Source organism: Aricia agestis, chromosome 1 (assembly GCF_905147365.1).
Source record: "Aricia agestis chromosome 1, ilAriAges1.1, whole genome shotgun sequence".
Lineage (NCBI taxonomy): Eukaryota > Metazoa > Arthropoda > Insecta > Lepidoptera > Lycaenidae > Aricia > Aricia agestis.
The window spans coordinates 1,275,392-1,293,792 of NC_056406.1; the positions used below are offsets into that span (position 1 = coordinate 1,275,392).

Sequence of the window (18,401 nt, forward strand, 5' to 3'; positions counted from 1 at the left end):
ATTTAAGAGTAACATTGTCCTACAAATAGAACAATCCATATTTTAGGACCATCAAGTCAATAATATATGAAATCCATTCTATCACTGTTAGCTACCACTTTCGAGATTTTTCGAATATAAAATGTTGTTCGTCTTATCAAAATGAAGCTACTTACAAAAATTAGCTTGATAGTAACCACAAAAAAAATTGTTCTAGTACCATTATCGATCTTCTTTTAACTTACACCCGTACCACGAGTTCGGGAACTTACGTCCACGGGACTGTTATACTGATGTGATGTAAAGCTGAATTGAAAAAATATTGTTTGAGTCAAGTCCACATAATTATTATAGCAGTTGTTCTACACTATACACTATAAAATTGTGAGTCTAATCCCAAAAATCATTTAATATTTCAAGTTATGTCGAGTTTAAGATTATTTATAGTTATTTAAGATATATTTTTTATTTACTGTCGGTTCTGCTGTCTGCAGGAAATTAAGTGCGATATTATTGAGCTGAACAGCCGCGGTGTGAAGGTGAAGTCAGTAAACCCATTCAAGGAATCGCCAGTTCACGATCAATGCTACTGCACTTGTTGTACTTTTTCAATGAAATTCTGATAATAAAAACTGTAGTTATAGATTATTATGTTTATAGATTTCAGGCGGACAGTGAAAAGTCATCAGACAGACGGTTAGACAATACAGATGAGATATTTGGAGCTAGCCACTTAAGATTTGGTAATTTTAATTATATATTATAAGGTAAGGCTTTAAATAATAATAAAAATTACTAAGCTAAAATAAGGCTAAGCCTTAACCTTATTTTAGCTCTGTAATACATGGTATTTCGTGTAAAACGTTTGTTCTTTTAATTCTGTCGCCACGAATATTTTTTAATCAGATGTTACTAATGAAATACCCGAAATAGCAAATAATACTCGTTCATTTCTCTAAAAAGTTGTATTGAAATACCCTTGTATTGTGGGATTCTCCGAGGCTCAGTTCTCGGTTAAGACGCAATAGTCGTTTGTCGATAAGCAATAATAAATAATAAGCAACATTACGATTCCAGACCAGCTCGCGAGGCGAGGAGAAGGTCAGGACGAGTTAGCAATGAAATAGCAGCGGAAACTTACTGCTGCTCTCGATGCTCGTGTAGGACCTTAGGGTTCGGTACCCGAAGGGTAAAACCACTTTCCTAGGACTGCACTCCCTGTGATCGTCCCCATGTTATATGTAATTATTATAATTGATAAATAGTTGATGATATGATTTAGTTATCGAAGCGATAACGAAAGAAAATGAAATGAAATTCTAAAGTTTCCGTCCAACAGACGTCTTTGCTAGTGTTTTGTCCGGAACCCGTCGTACTCGAGTGCGAATGGCTCTCGGCCGGTTTTTTGCTAACTGCACAGTTCGCAGCGGTACTTCCGTCTCGGTCTCTCCGCGACTTAAAATGCGGTGAAGTGCTACATTTTACGTAGTATTTTGGGGAGCTCGACCGCACTCCTCGCCCTGTTCCATACGGACGACCGAGAATTTGTCCTATTTCACAACGAGCTGACCGATAAAGTTTATGATTATTCGGAGTTACGCTAGTGCCGACCGGTCGAGCGACGACTCGCGACTCACGTGTACTCTGTTTTTATTTTTATCCGTCACGCGATCGGCTCGACCGATTAAAACTCGCCAGAAAAACGTGAATTAATAGGTATACCTAAACGTAGAATATTAATTTCCTCGCCGGGCGATTATCACAAAAATCGCGAGTAAACCTGTCCTCTAATATAAAGCAGGATTCACTTGACGTAATTATAATTAGCATATATGTAGCGGCGCGAGCGCACGCGCCCCGAGTACGGCCGCAGTCAGCAGTCCGCGGCATGGCGTCTAAAGCTAAGGTCACGCTCCACGCGCTGCTGCTGGCGTGCACGGTCGTGCTAGCGCATCTGGCCCGCAGCGCGCTGCCCGTCAGCGACGCCACCAAGCGCTACCTGGGCACCCCGCGCGCCGCCCTCCTCAACTTCACCGAGACGTGCGCCGCGCACCGCTACCGCGCCGAGGAGCATCGCGTGCGCACCGCCGACGGCTACCTGCTGACCGTCTTCCGCGTGGGCCGCGCCGGCTGCGCGCCGCGTCGCCCGCCCGTGCTGCTCATGCACGGCCTGCTGCAGAGCGCCGACGCCTTCCTGGACCCCGGCCCGCGCGCCGGTCTGCCCTACCTGCTGGCCGACCGCTGCTTCGACGTGTGGGTGGGCAACATGCGCGGCAACTACTACGCGCGCCGCCACGAGACCCTCGACCCCGACCGTGACGCCGCCTTCTGGGACTTCGGCGTCGAGGAGATCGGCCTCCACGACATCCCAGCGACGATCGACTACGTGCTGCAGCACACCGGCGCCCGGAAGCTCAACTACGTGGGCTTCTCGCAGGGCTCGGGGACGTTCTTCGTGATGTGCTCGGAGGTGCCGGGCGCCTGCGACAAGGTGAACGTGCACATCGGGCTGGCGCCGGCCGCGCGCCAGACGCACACGCGGTCCGTCATCTACCGCGCGTTCGCGGCGACGCTGCGCAAGCTGCGCGGCGTGCTGGCGATGGCGGGCTACAACGAGGTGCTGGCGCGCGGCGCGCTCGGCCACGAGTTCCTGGCGTTCATGTGCCACCTGTCGTGGAAATCGGAGAAGCTGTGCGGCACGGCCGAGGCGATGTTCGACTCCTTCCACCCCGGCTCCATCTCGAACGACACGCTGTTCAACATGTTCGGCCACTTCCCGGCGGGCACGTCGCTCAAGACGTTCGTGCGGTACGCGCAGAGCTTCGAGAGCCCGCGCTTCGCCAAGTTCGACTACGGGGAGGAGCGCAACCGGCGCGAGTACGGCGACGCGCGCCCGCCCTCGTACAACCTGTCGGCGGTGACGGCGCCCAGCGTCATCCTGTACGGGCGGAACGACCACCTGGTGGACGTGCAGGACGTGGCGTGGCTGGTGAGGCGGCTGCCGCGCGTGCTGGAGGCGACGGAGGTGGCCGAGCCGCTGTGGAACCACTTCGACTGCACCTACAGCCGGCACATCCCCGACATGATCTTCCCCACCGTGTACAAGTACCTGCTGCGGTACAGCGTCACGTAGCCGGTCAGCGCGCTCGGGCCGGGGAAGTGATCTGCGAGTATGATGTCGGCGGCCGGCCGGGAGATTTGCATTGTAAATCGGTGACCAGTGTATTGACTATTGGCTGTGGACAATTGTAGATATTAGGTGTAAGTGAACGATTTAATCGATTGCCAAAAACCTAGGTATGTAGGTAGTTATATAAAATTATAGTAAGCTCGTAGGTAGGTTTTAAAAGTCCATTTTTGAGGATGACGCCAACGCTCAAGTTAGAGCCAGTCCTCACGGTGCGTTGAGATGTGTGGACTGGCTAAAATATTTTGACGCATAGCTGGCCGTGTTTATTACGAAGCAGGCCTTGTACCATAAAACTGTTTTGAGACTCGGACCAGAATGCTGCGTCCCACTCTAACAAACGTGAATTGACGTTGTTAGAGCAGGACGCGGCATTCTCATCCGATTGTTTCAAAACAGTTTCATAGTAGGCCTACAGTCTACGTCAACACCGCTTCGTCTCGGGGGCTGTTGTCCGTCATATGTGCGTCATTGTGAACACCTTGGTTATTTGTATGTAAACAACGCTACGGCAGCGCTGCGTCGACGCAACGCGCCGTGTGGACTGGCTCTCAGCCAGGACATGAGAATAAATTATTTAATTAATGTTAATTAAGATTTTTTAATATTTTGGAGTCTATATTTATGAAAAAACCGGCCAAGTGCGTGTCGGGCCACGCGCAAATTAGGGTTCCGTAGTGCCGCTAATTTTTGATTGGTCAATTAATGTACATTTATAACGTGTTTTACACTACTAACAACATCATCTCAGTTTCGTTCAAAGGAATTTGAACAAAAAGTTCCTTTATACTTCGCCGAATACATTTTTTAGATGATTGACTATTACTCAATAATTAATAAGATCTTCTTAGCTTTGATAGTTTTCCTTTAAAATTCAGCATATTGCCTACCCTCGTGATTTTTTTTACATTTTCAGAAACAACCGTTTAGCTAGAGAAAGGAGGCCCACACTGGACTCTAACGATTTTTTCCACTTTTAAACTTCATATTTCACAAATTTATTCGGAAATTGATCTATGGATACTCGTAATATTTAAAAAAAAACTATCTAACGACACCCCACGCGGTGGGGCGGGCGCGAAAAAATAAATCATCCCCGCTTGATGTGTATAAACCTGGTACTGCGAGGATAAAATGGTCACATTTAGCAATTCCTCTCAATCAATTCAGCAAATTAATTGTCAAAACTGTCAAACTGACAAATGTAAAATCAGTACAAAAATACAGATATGAATTGTAAGCAGAGTTGCATTTTAAGATTTTAGAAAAATGAATCATATTATGATTCATATCATGATTCTTCAAAGCGACCATTTTAGCCCTGCTGGTAACATAAAAACTATATTTTTTAAGAATTTATTTATACCATTTTGCCGGCACCATTAATATTATGTGCATTCATGTCGAATTACAGCTTTGTAAGTCCTTTGGTCTCTGAGCAAAACCGCGGACTGGCAGACGGACAGACGGATAGACAGACAGACGGACGGACAGACTGAAACTATAAGGGTTCCTCGTTGACTACGGAACCCTAAAAAGCATGCATAAATTATATCTCCTAGTACCTATTCATCGTTTTTTTTATTAACTTTAACATGACTAACGTGATGTTATTTTTATGTTATTAACCTATAACTTCAATGTCTGAAGTTTTTATTACTTAGATCTTTAATTGTAACTAAACTTGTTATATTATCTTGAAATCAAACTAGAATTCATATTATGCTAAACATACCATTTTTGACATACCTATACAATTGAATAAATCTGAACTAAGTATAATAAATAATAATATTTTGTTGGGGACCGATATCTTATCCGGCAACATTAATTATCGTGTAACTACACAACGTTGTATTAATTAATAATATAATTAATAAAAACGCCTCCGTGGTGGTTAAGAGCGTGGCTCTCGACTCGGAGGTCGTGGGTTCGATTCCCGCGTTGGAAACATGTTACTTCCAAGTTTGGTTAGGACAATGCAGGCTGATCACCTGATTGTCTTACAAGTAAGATGATCCATGGATCGGATGGGCGTGTTAAAAGACTCGCCAGTCGTGTCGGCATTCCGTCCCACTGGGATACGAGAGTGAAGGAATAGAGAGTGCTCTTGTGTACTGCGCACACACAGTTGGGCACTATAAAATTACTCCTGCGTAGCTGGCCTGGTTTCAATGAAATGAAAAAAAAAAGGAGTATTATTGTATATATGTTAATTATATTATTTCTATGGTGATGAATTTTAAAACTAGAACCATTTTATGTAAATGGCTGAAAGGTTCACCTTCGCAGGCGGAATGGCCAATAGACAAAAAATCAATCTAACAAAATATATTCTCAATATAAATAGAAGTAACTTTACAAAAGTAATTGCTATGATAATTTGGTTTTTTTGTTCTTGTTTTTACTTGTGCAACTCCTCACAATAATTATTATAATTCTTGTTTCTGTACAACAAAAACAATTGAAACATTGTACTTATTCACCGGGTCACCACGTGCGCTTGCATATAATTATCACTCCTTAGTTTATCGATTGTGTACTGTGTAGTATATAATATAATGATTTGTGACGTGGGAGAACGATGCTTCGGCTGGAATGGGCCGGCTCGACCGGAGAAATACCACGAGCTCACAGAAAACCGACGTGAAACAGCGTTTGCGCTGTGTTTCGCCGAGTGAGTGAGTTTACCAGAGGCCCAAACCCCTACCCTTTTCCCTTCCCTACCCTCCCCTATTACCGTATTCCCTTTTAAAAGGCCGGCAACGTACCTGCAGCTCTTCTGATGCTGCGATGTCCATGGGCGACGGAAGTTGCTTTCCATCAGGTGACGTTTGCCAGTTTGCCCCCTTATTTCATTTTAAAAAATGTACAGTTTTGATACAGTACCAATATGAAGTGATAAATTATCACTTATAATACCACAAGAGCTTCAAAATTATCGGGTATTTCCCGATAGGTTCGTTGCAAACAAATGAAGGAGTCAAGTTTTTCAGGTTAAAAAATCACGAGCGCGAAAAACTTGACGACTTTATTTGTTTGCAGGGAACCTTGAGGGAAATGCCAGATAATTTTGAAGCTCGTGTGGTATTCGGGGGATTATTTTTCCGTCCCAAATGTCGGCCAATAGAATTAGAATTTGTTTTTTATATATAGCAACTACCAGAGAAAATTTTCAAAAAATTATCAGTATAATACCATGTAGGTTGTACCACGTGACGTCGAATGGTGCAATTTTATTGGTCGATATTTGGGTCGGAAAAATAATCATGGATAATACTCTATATATATGAATGTCAAATCGGGGTATTAAGACTGACAGAGATCTTCGAGATAAAGTTCAGGACAATCAGTAAATAATTAGAAGTCCCTCCCTCTTCCATGTCGCTATGCCATCCCTGACAGCTAAATCTATCTAAAATACTAATTCCGGAAAAATACAGCTACAGTTTTTTCGGTCAAATTTTATGAGCTACAAGCTACGAATAATATAATACAAATAAAATAAAAACTAAGGAAGTAGTGTCAAAAAATGTGTTCCGATTCTCAACGGGGATTTGTGGAATAAGCCACAAAATGGCTTTACAAAATGTGGCCCGAATACTTTGTGTGCCAATTATTGTCAACGGCTTTATTTTGTCAATTTGAATGTAGTATTCGTAGCTATTGCAATATTAGGCTGCCTTCACAATTCACAGTGCGGCAGCCGCGCGACTTCTATACTAAAACGAGCTCGTTTTAGTATGGAAGTCGCGCGGCTGCGGGTTCCTAACCTTTCCTTGGTCAGGGTCCAGGGACCACTTTTATATTTTTCTCGTTAATAGCGACCACTATTATATGGGGCATTGTAGGGAATAAAACCTTACTAGAGATCGCCCAATGGTCGAAATTCGACCTTAGTATCAACGATATTAGGACTACTACGGTCTATATTTTGTAAAAAAGATCAGAGACTATTATCATTATTTTTTTCAACTCTTGTCTCTGGGACTCAGCTGATCTCAGACTGGCCGTGTTAGCATTGTCTAATAGTATCTAAGATTCAAAAAAAAAACTAAACACCTTCAATAAACACCTTATTGCACATATGTGCGGTATAGGGTGTTTTTATGTGATTTTTTTCTTACCTTTTACCTTCATTAACTTCTTTCTCCCATTACATGGTTTAGAGATTTTTCGTCATACAATATAATGTTCAACTTTTTAGGCCCATTCATTTGGCGTATATCTCAAAGTGCTACATTAATTTGGACGATAATATAATATTAATATATTCCTTCTTTAAAAATTAATTATTTAAATATTTATTTTCTTTAAATTTTATTTTTAATTAATCTATATATGATATGATATGATGATACAAAAACGCAACACTAACGACGCGAAACCGTTTTTTTTTAAGCAACCGATTCTTGGAGCGGGGGGAAGGGGGGGCGGAGCCCCCCAAGTAGGGGGGTTCGGGGGGCGAAGCCCCCCGCATAGTAATTAAACCTCACACATAAACTGAATGTGTTGTTTTCCTTGAGATATTCACATCAAATAAGTAACTTAGTATTTTCTTAAAACATGAGAAAAAAACGCAACACTAACGACGCGAAGCCGTTTTGTTTTAAGCAAACTATTCTTGGAGCGGGGGGAAGGGGGGGCGCAGCCCCCCAAATAGTAATTTAACCTCACACAAAAACTGAATGTGTTGTTTTCCTTGAGATATTCACATCAAATAAGTAACTTAGTATTTTCTTAAAACATGAGAAAAAAACAAACGCAACACTAATGACGCGAAGCCGTTTTGTTTTAAGCAAATTATATTTCGCAGCAGTTCGACTTCCAAAAAAAACCAAAATTTCTTAAAATATTTTATTAATTAAATCTTACAATAATTAAACTATAATTAAATTGACTCGACTATTCGACGATCGAATAATAAGTGACGCGAAATAACTATTGCAAAAATGCTGTAAACTGAGGAATGCTGACTCCGCGCCTCGTGCCGCTGCCGCGTGACTGTGGTCGGGTGCTGCGTCGGCGTTCTTCATAGGGATCCGCAGCGTAACACCTCCCCCCGAAGATCAGCAACTATTTTCTTAAAATTGTTGCTGGGATGCTTGATGGATCAACCCTCACTTCTCCAGGATTCTGAGTCTCTTTGTGCTCCATTGATGGCTGCAACTTGCTAAAACGCTGATACAGGAACATAGTCATGCAGATAATGATAGCAATTATTAATATCAGATATACAGGAATAGTAGTGTGATAGATAGATAAATCTTGAGAGCTTCTTAAATCAATTTTCGGTTGCGCCATGATTTCTGAATTTATTTTATGAAGTTTTTCTAAGTTGATAGATTTCAAATTTAAAATATGTTCAGAGGGTTGATTTTCTTTTACAGGAACGATATCTGAGATTCTTAAGGGTTGTCCTTTAATAATATCATTTGAATTTGAAATAGTGAATTCTGGAGTCTGGATGGAACAGCCTTGAGGTATAATAGCGAGATAGCTTCCATTTAGAGTTTTATACTGCAATTTTCCACAGGATGTTTGAATTTTAGTTGATTTCGGAAAACTAAGAATGTAGTGCTTCTGGTCTAATTGCTCGAATGCTTCAGATTCTTGGGATATAGAGGTAAGTTTACAGGATGGCAAGAGCTGCTGCTTCGTAATAAGAGTGTGGATGCATTCATCATGATTATTGAAGGTATGAGCAGGATTCTCCTCGCAGATATAATATGCCGAATTAGCTTTTAAGCATTCTGTTTCTATGTACCTAGAATCTCTTTCCTGAATTGCTATATAAGGAGACATGGGAATAAGAATTTGATGATTTCGGTTAGGAACTGCAGAGAGTTTGAAAAGGTCAAAAGGTTTAGGAAGGACAATCGGCACTTTAAAAACTAAAACTATTTTATTATCTAGATAGTAATATCCAAATTTCATAACTCTAAAATATTCTCTCAAATCTATATCTAAAGTAAATTCGCTTGAATATAAAACTTTAATTTTCGAAATCATACTTCTTAACATAGCTACACTAATAATTGAATGTGCTGTGCTCGATGCAAAGCTCAAGTTCAACATATTTCCTAAATTAACTAATTCAATCGTTAAACTATCTATATTATCACCTAAAATTAAAAGATATTGAGATAAATGAGCGTATTTAATTAATTCAGTTTCTCTCTTAAAATCTTTTTCCATTATATAATTTAAAGTCTTATTAATTTTATCTTGATTTTCTACAATAGTATTTAATATTTTAGTATGATGCTGTAACCATTCTCTATTTAAACTAATATGATTATTATATTCAGATTCTAATTTAAATTGATTTTCTTTTAAAACTTTTAAAGCATTTTCATATTTAATTGCATCAGTATAATCAAGATTACCTGATATACTTTTTATAATAGATCCTAGTCCATTGATCAAACCTCTTTTAACACGCGAAACTTTAAACGTTTGCAATATTTCTGTAATTTTATATAATTTGCCTGAGAGATATTCTAAATGTGGTTCATATAAGGATAGGGTTTTATTGTTAAGTAAAGGACGAAAATCTTGAATTTGGGAATACACTAAATTAATTTTAGATTCTATGTCTTCTAGGTTAACATGCTGTAAAAAGGTGTGATATTGGTGAATGATCCTGGTCTGTCCAAGTTTGAAAGGTAAGAGTCCTGGTCCGTCGTCAAGTGTCTCAAGTTGAATTTCTTGCGTTCTGCTTAGATGTAGAGTCGTCAGTATTGTCAGTATTGTCCTGTAACAATTGAGCGCTTTTAGGCACTCTTTTCAGCCGGGATTTTGCTATGGGTAACTTTTTCTTTTTAGTATAAATATGAATTGGGAGATTTGCCATAACTTTATCGTGAGTATATCTAGAAGCTAATTTTTGTCTGGATGCTGAAGGATTTTTTATAAAAACTTGTTGTTCAGGTAAGTATTCTTTTTCAGGTTCTCTATTCTTATTTCTATTGTCCATTACATTATTACGAGTTTCAGTAGTCATGTCATTTATTAAGGAGTAAGCTGATTTCAAACGTTCTTTATGATCTACCATATACTGCTGTAACAGATGCGACGTAAGGTCTACATTAAAAGGATCTCTTGGATCAAAATGTCCTGTAATTAAATCTATTGGTTTGCATTTTGTAAAACTATGAATAGAGCTATTATAACCTAAAATTGCATAAGGCATTAAAAGTACTACGGAATCATGTTTCTTTTCTAATCTAAGTATACGTAAATGCTCTAATAGAGTTGAATGAAATCTTTTGACTAAACCATTTTCATTCGGTGTATTCGGTGCAACTTTATGATGTTGAATCTTATGTAACCTAATAAATTCGCTAAATAATTGGTTGGAAAATTCGGGACCATTATCTGTAATAATTGTTATGGGTAATCCATGGTGGGTACTAAATTGAAGTAAAGCTTGAACTACACTAATGGCTGTACCATCTTTTAAATAATAAGCTTGAGCATACTTTGAAAATGAATCGACTATTGTAAGGAACTTTTCACTTTGAGCTGTAAATAAATCTAAATGAACTAATTCAAAGGGCTTACTGGCTGGGGGAACTACTTTAAATTGCTGCTTTATAGGGTTTCTATCGTATTTGGCTTGTCCGCAAATTATACATTCATTAATAAATTTCGTAATTTGTTCTCTCATATGGGGCCAAGAGTATCTACTAGAAAGGGCAAGATAACACTCATTAATACCACGATGATTTGTTTTACCATCATGATACTTATTAATTATTTCCTGTTGCTTTAAATATTCCTTTATATTCTCTAATTCTTTCTTTGCACAAACTAAATTCATAGCTGAACTTTTAAACATTCTTTGTAAAATAGGAATAACTGTATACATTGCCAAAGGGGGATTAAAAAGTAAAGCTGTTTTAATATTGGGATGCACATATTCTTTAACTGCATTAACTACGTCTTCTTCTAGATTTGACTCGGATAACTGTATTGAAATTCTAGTATGAGTGTCAAAGGGTTTTGTTAAAATGGGTTTTCTTTTAATATCGCCTACTATACTAAAAACTATCTGTCTCTTGAATTTATTCAAGGGTTCATCAGTAATTGGGATTTCTAAAATTGGATTTTCGTCGGAAGTGTGAACGGTAAGTGTTCTGGAGTCATCTAATAATTCTGCTATTTCAGGTGCTGTAACTGTACGACTATCGTGAGACATATTAGCTATAATAGATTCTAATTCTAAACCTGGATCTTCATGAATATTTATTTCTATACGTGATAAGGCATCGGCATTCGTGTTACTTTTTCCTTGCTTATAGACTATTGTAAAATTATATTCACTAAGTTTTAAGCGCCACCTCGTTAAGCGAGAATTGGGCTCTTTCAAATTCATCATCCATTGGAGTGGTTTGTGATCGGTTATTATTTTAAATTTACGTCCGAAAAGATACGGTCTGAAATATTTCGTTGCCCACACTATTGCTAATAACTCTTTTTCTATTGTACTGTAGTTGGTTTCACTTGAATTCAAAGTCCTGGAAGCATATGCAATGGGTTTGTCTGAACCTATAACACCTTGTGATAACACTGCGCCTATTGCAACATTCGAAGCATCTGTTGTTAAAATGAATTCCTTGGTAAAATCTGGGTATTGTAGTACTGGGTCATTTAATAGTAAAGTTTTACAATGATTGAAGCATTTGATATAATTTTCATCTAAAGTTATTTTATTGTCTTTCTTTAAACATTGGGTCATGGGTTTAGTAATTCTGGCAAAGTCTGGAATAAATTTTCTATAGTAACCTAAAAATCCGAGAAAACGCTTAATTTCTGTAGGGGTTTTCGGTAAGGGATAATTTTCAATGGCTTTAATTTTATTTGGATTGGGTTTAACTCCTTCGTTACTAATTACGTGTCCTAAAAACTCTGTCTCTAATTTTAAGAATTCTGATTTATCCATCTGTATTTTAAAGTTCGATTCTCTAAGTCTCTGGAATACTTTTTCAAGGTTTACCATATGTTCCTGAAGGGAAGTGCTGAAAACAACGATATCGTCCAAATAAACTAAACAGATTTGATTTTGGAGTCCTCTTAAAACATTGTCCATAACTCTTTGAAAAGTAGCTGGAGAGTTCTTAAGTCCCATAGGCATTCTCAAAAATTCATAATGACCATTTTCTACGTTAAATGCTGTTTTTTGAATATCTGCTTCATCCATTTCTACCTGATAAAATCCGCTTGCTAAATCTAATGTGCTAAAATATTGACATCGGCCTAATTTATCTAGTACATCGGTAATGTTGGGGATGGGATACTTGTCATCGATAGTTTTTTCATTTAGTTTCCTAAAATCTACTACGAGACGCCATTTAGTTTTTCCAGACGCATCAGCCTTCTTTGGTACTATCCATATAGGAGAGCTCCATGCAGAGTCTGAAGGTCTTATTATATTCTGATCTAACATCTTATTAATTTGGTTCCTAACTTCTTCTCTATGGACATATGGATAACGGTAATTTTTAGCATGTACAGGGGATTCATCAGTAGTTCTAATTTTGTGTTTAATTTTATTTGTAAATGTAAGTGTTTCTCCATCTAGATAAAATACATCTGCATAACGGGCACATAAATTTTCTATATTTTTAGTTTCTTCGGGATTAAGATGAGAAGTACGAAGTTTAGATAAAACTGCTTTTGCTCTATCACTAACAATATTATAATTATGGCATTCTATATTATAAGATTCTGCACTAATTGGTTGGTTTAAAGAAAATATTACATCATTTGGACTTTCATTAATTACCTGTATATAAGCTCTATTATTTTTAACTTTAGTAATGCAATCTCTTATTTTACAGTGACATACAATATGCTCGTTAACTATTGCTTCTCCGTCATGAACATTTATAGGAACTCTAACTATTTTAGAACTTTGAGCGGGAATTATATCTTCATATAAATTACAACTTTTTGAATCGTACATTAAAATTGGATTACTGGCTAATGTAGTAATTAAATTTCTATTCTTTAAATCAATTTTAGCTTCCCATTTGTCAAGTAAGTCAAGTCCAATTAGTCCGTCAAAATAGTCATGGAATTTATAAATGAATAAAGTTATATTATTTCTGTCGTTAAATTCTGAAAAACAAGGTATTGTAATAGAATAATCGTTACGGGTTGTAGCATGTACATTGGTCACTTCAAATGGTTCATAATTACAAGGAAAATTAGGAAAATATCTACTAACTGCATTAGGGCTTATAAAAGATTGATTGGCTCCTGTATCTATTAATAATTTAAGTGGAGGATTTTTAATTTGAATATACGGTAACTGTCTTTGAGTCTGTAAATTAATTTCTATCGTGGTTTGTCTGATTTCGGGGTTTTCTGAAAATTTTGATTTTGGCTTTCAGTGTCCTGAGAGTCAGAATTTTCATAGCTAATATTATTTTCAGTCATAGGTAAAGAAGGTTGGTCATAGTAATAGTCATAAGGATATTCAATGGGTTCTGTATAATATTCATTAGGGTCATAGTACATGTAAGGGTCACAGTAAGTCTGGTCATAGCACTCATTTAAATTTAACTGTCGGGATTTAAAATAATTCGATGGGGGCGGATTTCCCTGTTTAGTCCAGTCATGTCCTCTTAAGGGTAACGGCTTAGGGGTAAAATGACTAACACCACTCATAGGAACAGGTCTATTAGATTGATTACTATTATTAAAATTATTATTATTCTGATTATTCCGTCCGAAATTATTCTGTGCAAAATTATTCGATGAAAAATTATTTCTATTGGGGATTCTAAAGACATTACTCTGAGGGTTAAAATTTGGGGGTAAAGCACGGAAAATTTGTTGAGTACGAGAAGGTCCTTGATTTTGATTGAACATAGGCCTAGGTTGCCACATATTATTTTGAGGTCGTTGCTGCCAAAATTGAGGTGGTGGTTGTGGAGGGTTAAATGAACGAGATGTACCGGGCATATTAAAATTATTATTAATTTTATGATGATTACGTCGGTCAGTATGTGAGTCATTTCTGTCCTGCATATATATTATATTCATTTCGTCATGAACATATTCAAGGGCTTTTTCAATAGTTTCAGGGCGCATACAGCGTATCCTGGAACCTAGAGGATCTTTTAAACCACGTAGGAAGGCTTGCAGGGTTAACTTCTTATATAAATTACGTTTTGCCTCAATAGTAGTGGAAATCGTCTCATGCAAACTAATATAAGTCATTAAGGTACTAAAAATGTTCTGGCATTTTTCATAATATTCCTGAGGAGTTGAAGACCCCTGTGTCAAAAGTGCAAGATCATTATATAAAGAGGTTTCATCACGTTGGTCCGAAAAATTATTCACTAAAGCTGTCCTAATACCTTGCCAAGTATCGGGTATGCCATTCGAATTAATTAACCTGGCGGCAGGTCCAGTTACTTTATTTAATATACCATTAATTAAAGCTAAATTAATTAAATCATTCCCTGGAACTACAAATTTTTCTACGAGCTGATCACATAATTTAATAAATCTAGTAAGGACATTCGAGTTTCCATCAAAATCTGGTACTAATCTTAATGCTTTAAAAATATCATCCATAGTTGCCATATTTAAATTTGAATTTTCTTCACTAATTTCTCTAATCGTATCTAAAAATTTAAATCTACTACTAATTCTAGAAGTCCTCGATTGTCGCGGATGGAAAATCTTGGAAATAAAATTAAGTACTTAAAGGATAAGAAAGGAGCAAATTCAGAGTGATTCTAAAAGTACTCACATAAGCTGCATTTCGGCTCTTTCTGGGCGTATCGATGGCTGGATACAGTCTTCTGCTGCGCGAAGGTTCTTCTTTCTTCGGTAAAGACTTTTGGAAGCCAAGTAGCGATCGCACGCGCACGATTGCGATATCCTTTACGAGGGCTACTTCCGAATCCGTACGACTGCGCCAATTATATTTCGCAGCAGTTCGACTTCCAAAAAAAACCAAAATTTCTTAAAATATTTTATTAATTAAATCTTACAATAATTAAACTATAATTAAATTGACTCGACTATTCGACGATCGAATAATAAGTGACGCGAAATAACTATTGCAAAAATGCTGTAAACTGAGGAATGCTGACTCCGCGCCTCGTGCCGCTGCCGCGTGACTGTGGTCGGGTGCTGCGTCGGCGTTCTTCATAGGGATCCGCAGCGTAACAAGCAAACGATTCTCTCTTATATATATATATATATATATATATATATATATATATATATATATATATATATATATATATATATATATATATATATATATAAGATAATATAAGAAAATTGGGTGACAGCTATCATAATTTATTGAGAGTAAAAGTCGATTATTATAGACTAAAACACTCAACACATCAGTGAAATTGTTTGTGAAGTTTGTGAAGTGATACATTCAACATTTCAATTCAAAACAGACCAAAACTAGTAAGTGGATTGTTAGACCTTAATTTTTAAGCAAGTGAATATTACATGCAGATATTATAATATCTTTAACCGCCCTTTAATCTGAATGAAAAGAAGAAGTGACTTCTTCAACAAATTTACGTTGTGTATGTACGCAAAATATATTTTGCTGCCCCTTTTTTGACAGGCACAAAATATAGAATAGGAAATAGGAATATTTGTGCGAGTATACGAGGCGAGTAGTGATAGAACCATGTAAGTACGAATTTCTAAGTACGGTACGGTAAATGTGGGCACATGATAATTGATTATTAAAAGACGTAAGTGGACAAAGTGGATATAAACTACGTTACTAAGTGTAAGAAGTGGATAACTTTTTTTTATGAAATAAGGGGACAAACGAGCAAACGGGTCGCCTGATGTAAAGCAACTACCGTCGCCCATGGTCACTCGCAACATCAGAAGAGCTGCAGGTGAGTTGCCGGCTTTTTAAGAGGGAATACGCTCTTTTCTGGAAGGTACCCGCAGTATTTCCGGACCTATACGACCTGCAAGGTTGTATAGGTACGGAAATACTGCTGGTGATAGTTCGTTCCAGAGTTTTACAGTGCGCGGCAGAAAGTTACGCGAGAAACGCACGGTGGAAGATTGCCACTCACCAAGGTGATAAGGGTTGGTATATTTTTCGCGCAGGTGGTATGATTTCGAACAATAACTCCTCAGAGCACTCCCCGTGATACAACCGATAGAGGATGCAGAGTGAAGCCACATCTGAGCGTAATTCCGCGATGAAATATTTATTAGTGATTCATCGTCTAAAATCATAGCGATATTAGTGTCTGAATTAGCCTTTAAATTTTTTCTTCTGAATGTAATATTTTCCATTATGGTACAAGATAGAAGTTAGTTATTGTTTCTGTTGATATCTGCTAGATGGAGCTAGTTGTCGCAAACTGTTTTACCAAAATCAGCTGTTACAAAATTTGAAATCTAGCAGAATTGTTTTCGTATTTCTTGTTATAAAATATGAAATTTGTTGAAGAAGTCACTTCTTCTTTTCATTCAGATTAAAGGGCGGTTAAAGATATTATAATATCATATTATAATATCTTTAACCGCCCTTTAAAACGCGCACTGTAAAACTCTGTAACGAACTATCACCAGCAGTACCTATTTCCGTATCTATACGACCTTGCAGGTCGTATAGGTCCGGAAATACTGCGGGTACCTTCAAGAAAAGAGCGTATTCCCTCTTAAAAAGCCGGCAACGCACCTGCAGCTCTTCTGATGTTGCGAGTGACCATGGGCGACGGTAGTTGCTTTACATCAGGCGACCCGTTTGCTCGTTTGTCCCCTTATTTCATAAAAAAAGTTATCCACTTCTTACACTTAGTAACGTAGTTTATATCCACTTTGTCCACTTACGTCTTTTAATAATCAATTATCATGTGGCCACATTTACCGTACCGTACTTAGAAATTCGTACTTACATGGTTCTATCACTACTCGCCTCGTATACTCGCACAAATATTCCTATTTCCTATCCTATATTTTGTGCCTGTCAAAAAGCGGCAGCAAAATATATTTTGCGTACCAATGAAAAAACAAACAGGCATTTATAATAAAAATCAGCTGCGTGCGTACGTGCTTCCGTATACTAGGAGCTCATACAACAAAATAAAGCAGTTTTGCTCATAGTATTTGCTTATATACTAAATTATACTCATATAAAATTCTCGTGTCACAATGTTAGTTACCGTAATTCTCCGAAACGGCTTTACTGATTCCTACCAAATTTTATATTATGCATATTCAGTAGGTCTGAGAATCGGCTACTGGCTACTTTTTATATTGATAAGTGCATTTGTTGAATAAATAATAGTAAATTATTACAACTCGAGACTGACGGCGACCATTGTTTGTGCGACGGCATAGCGATGGACGTTGCCATGGTGCCATTAGTCACTTCAATAAAATAATATGGGCCTCTATCATGAGCTCTTAAATCCATTCTTTTTACGTCCTTATCTGACTGTATAAGGACGTAAAGTGAATGGATTTAAGAGCTCATAATAGGGCCCATGGGCGAAATACTTTATAGTTTATATTACTTATGGAAAAACAACAAAAAAAGTTAAAAAAGGTTTCGTACGTCGAAACACTGAGGAAAAGCGCCCCACCAAAAACCATAAATATACAATTTGTTGAATTTTATTGCATTTTTTTAATTACTTACCCTGTTTTTTTTAACACATACAGTTTAATTTGCTCAGTTATGACTTATTACAAATAAATAGTTTTATAATATAAGGTATAGAATGATATTATAGTTTTTAGTCAAACCAGTCTCTTGGGTCGTAAAACTGTTTTTAACTTTTATATATTTTTAATAATAAAATATGTTCACATTTTATGTACTTATGAAAAAAAACATACCGTACTTATATCTATTCATTAAACAGCAGAGCTGTTTAATTAAGGTGTGGATAAAAGAATAGATTTTGTTACAAGCACAATCTAAATGAGAATAGAATTTATTATAATATTATTATAATACAATGATTTTTTGATTGATTGAAAAAAATACAATGATGCAGTATTATTTAAATATTTTTATTAGAAACGGTGGCTGCTCCGAAAAATATAATAATAATTATTTAATCATAATTATTATTATATTTATATACAGGATATAAATATAATAATAATATAATACAATATACAGGATATCGGCCATACAATAGGATATAATATTATGTCCATCAGTGGACGAATATTATAGGCTAATTTGATTGATTGAATTATTTGA

At 37.4% G+C, this 18,401-nt stretch overlaps 2 protein-coding genes across 2 annotated transcripts in view; both read left to right on the top strand.

Moving 5' to 3' along the window:
- Positions 1 to 18,401, top strand: part of LOC121728540 (leukocyte receptor cluster member 8 homolog) — a 138,045-nt gene that overhangs the window by 44,493 nt on the left and 75,151 nt on the right. The window lies entirely within an intron of this gene.
- On the top strand, positions 1,369 to 3,687 carry LOC121728559 (lipase 1-like). The gene has a single exon (XM_042116733.1). The coding sequence runs from the start codon at positions 1,868 to 1,870 to the stop codon at positions 3,110 to 3,112; it is 1,245 nt and encodes a 414-aa protein (XP_041972667.1). The 5' UTR covers positions 1,369 to 1,867; the 3' UTR covers positions 3,113 to 3,687.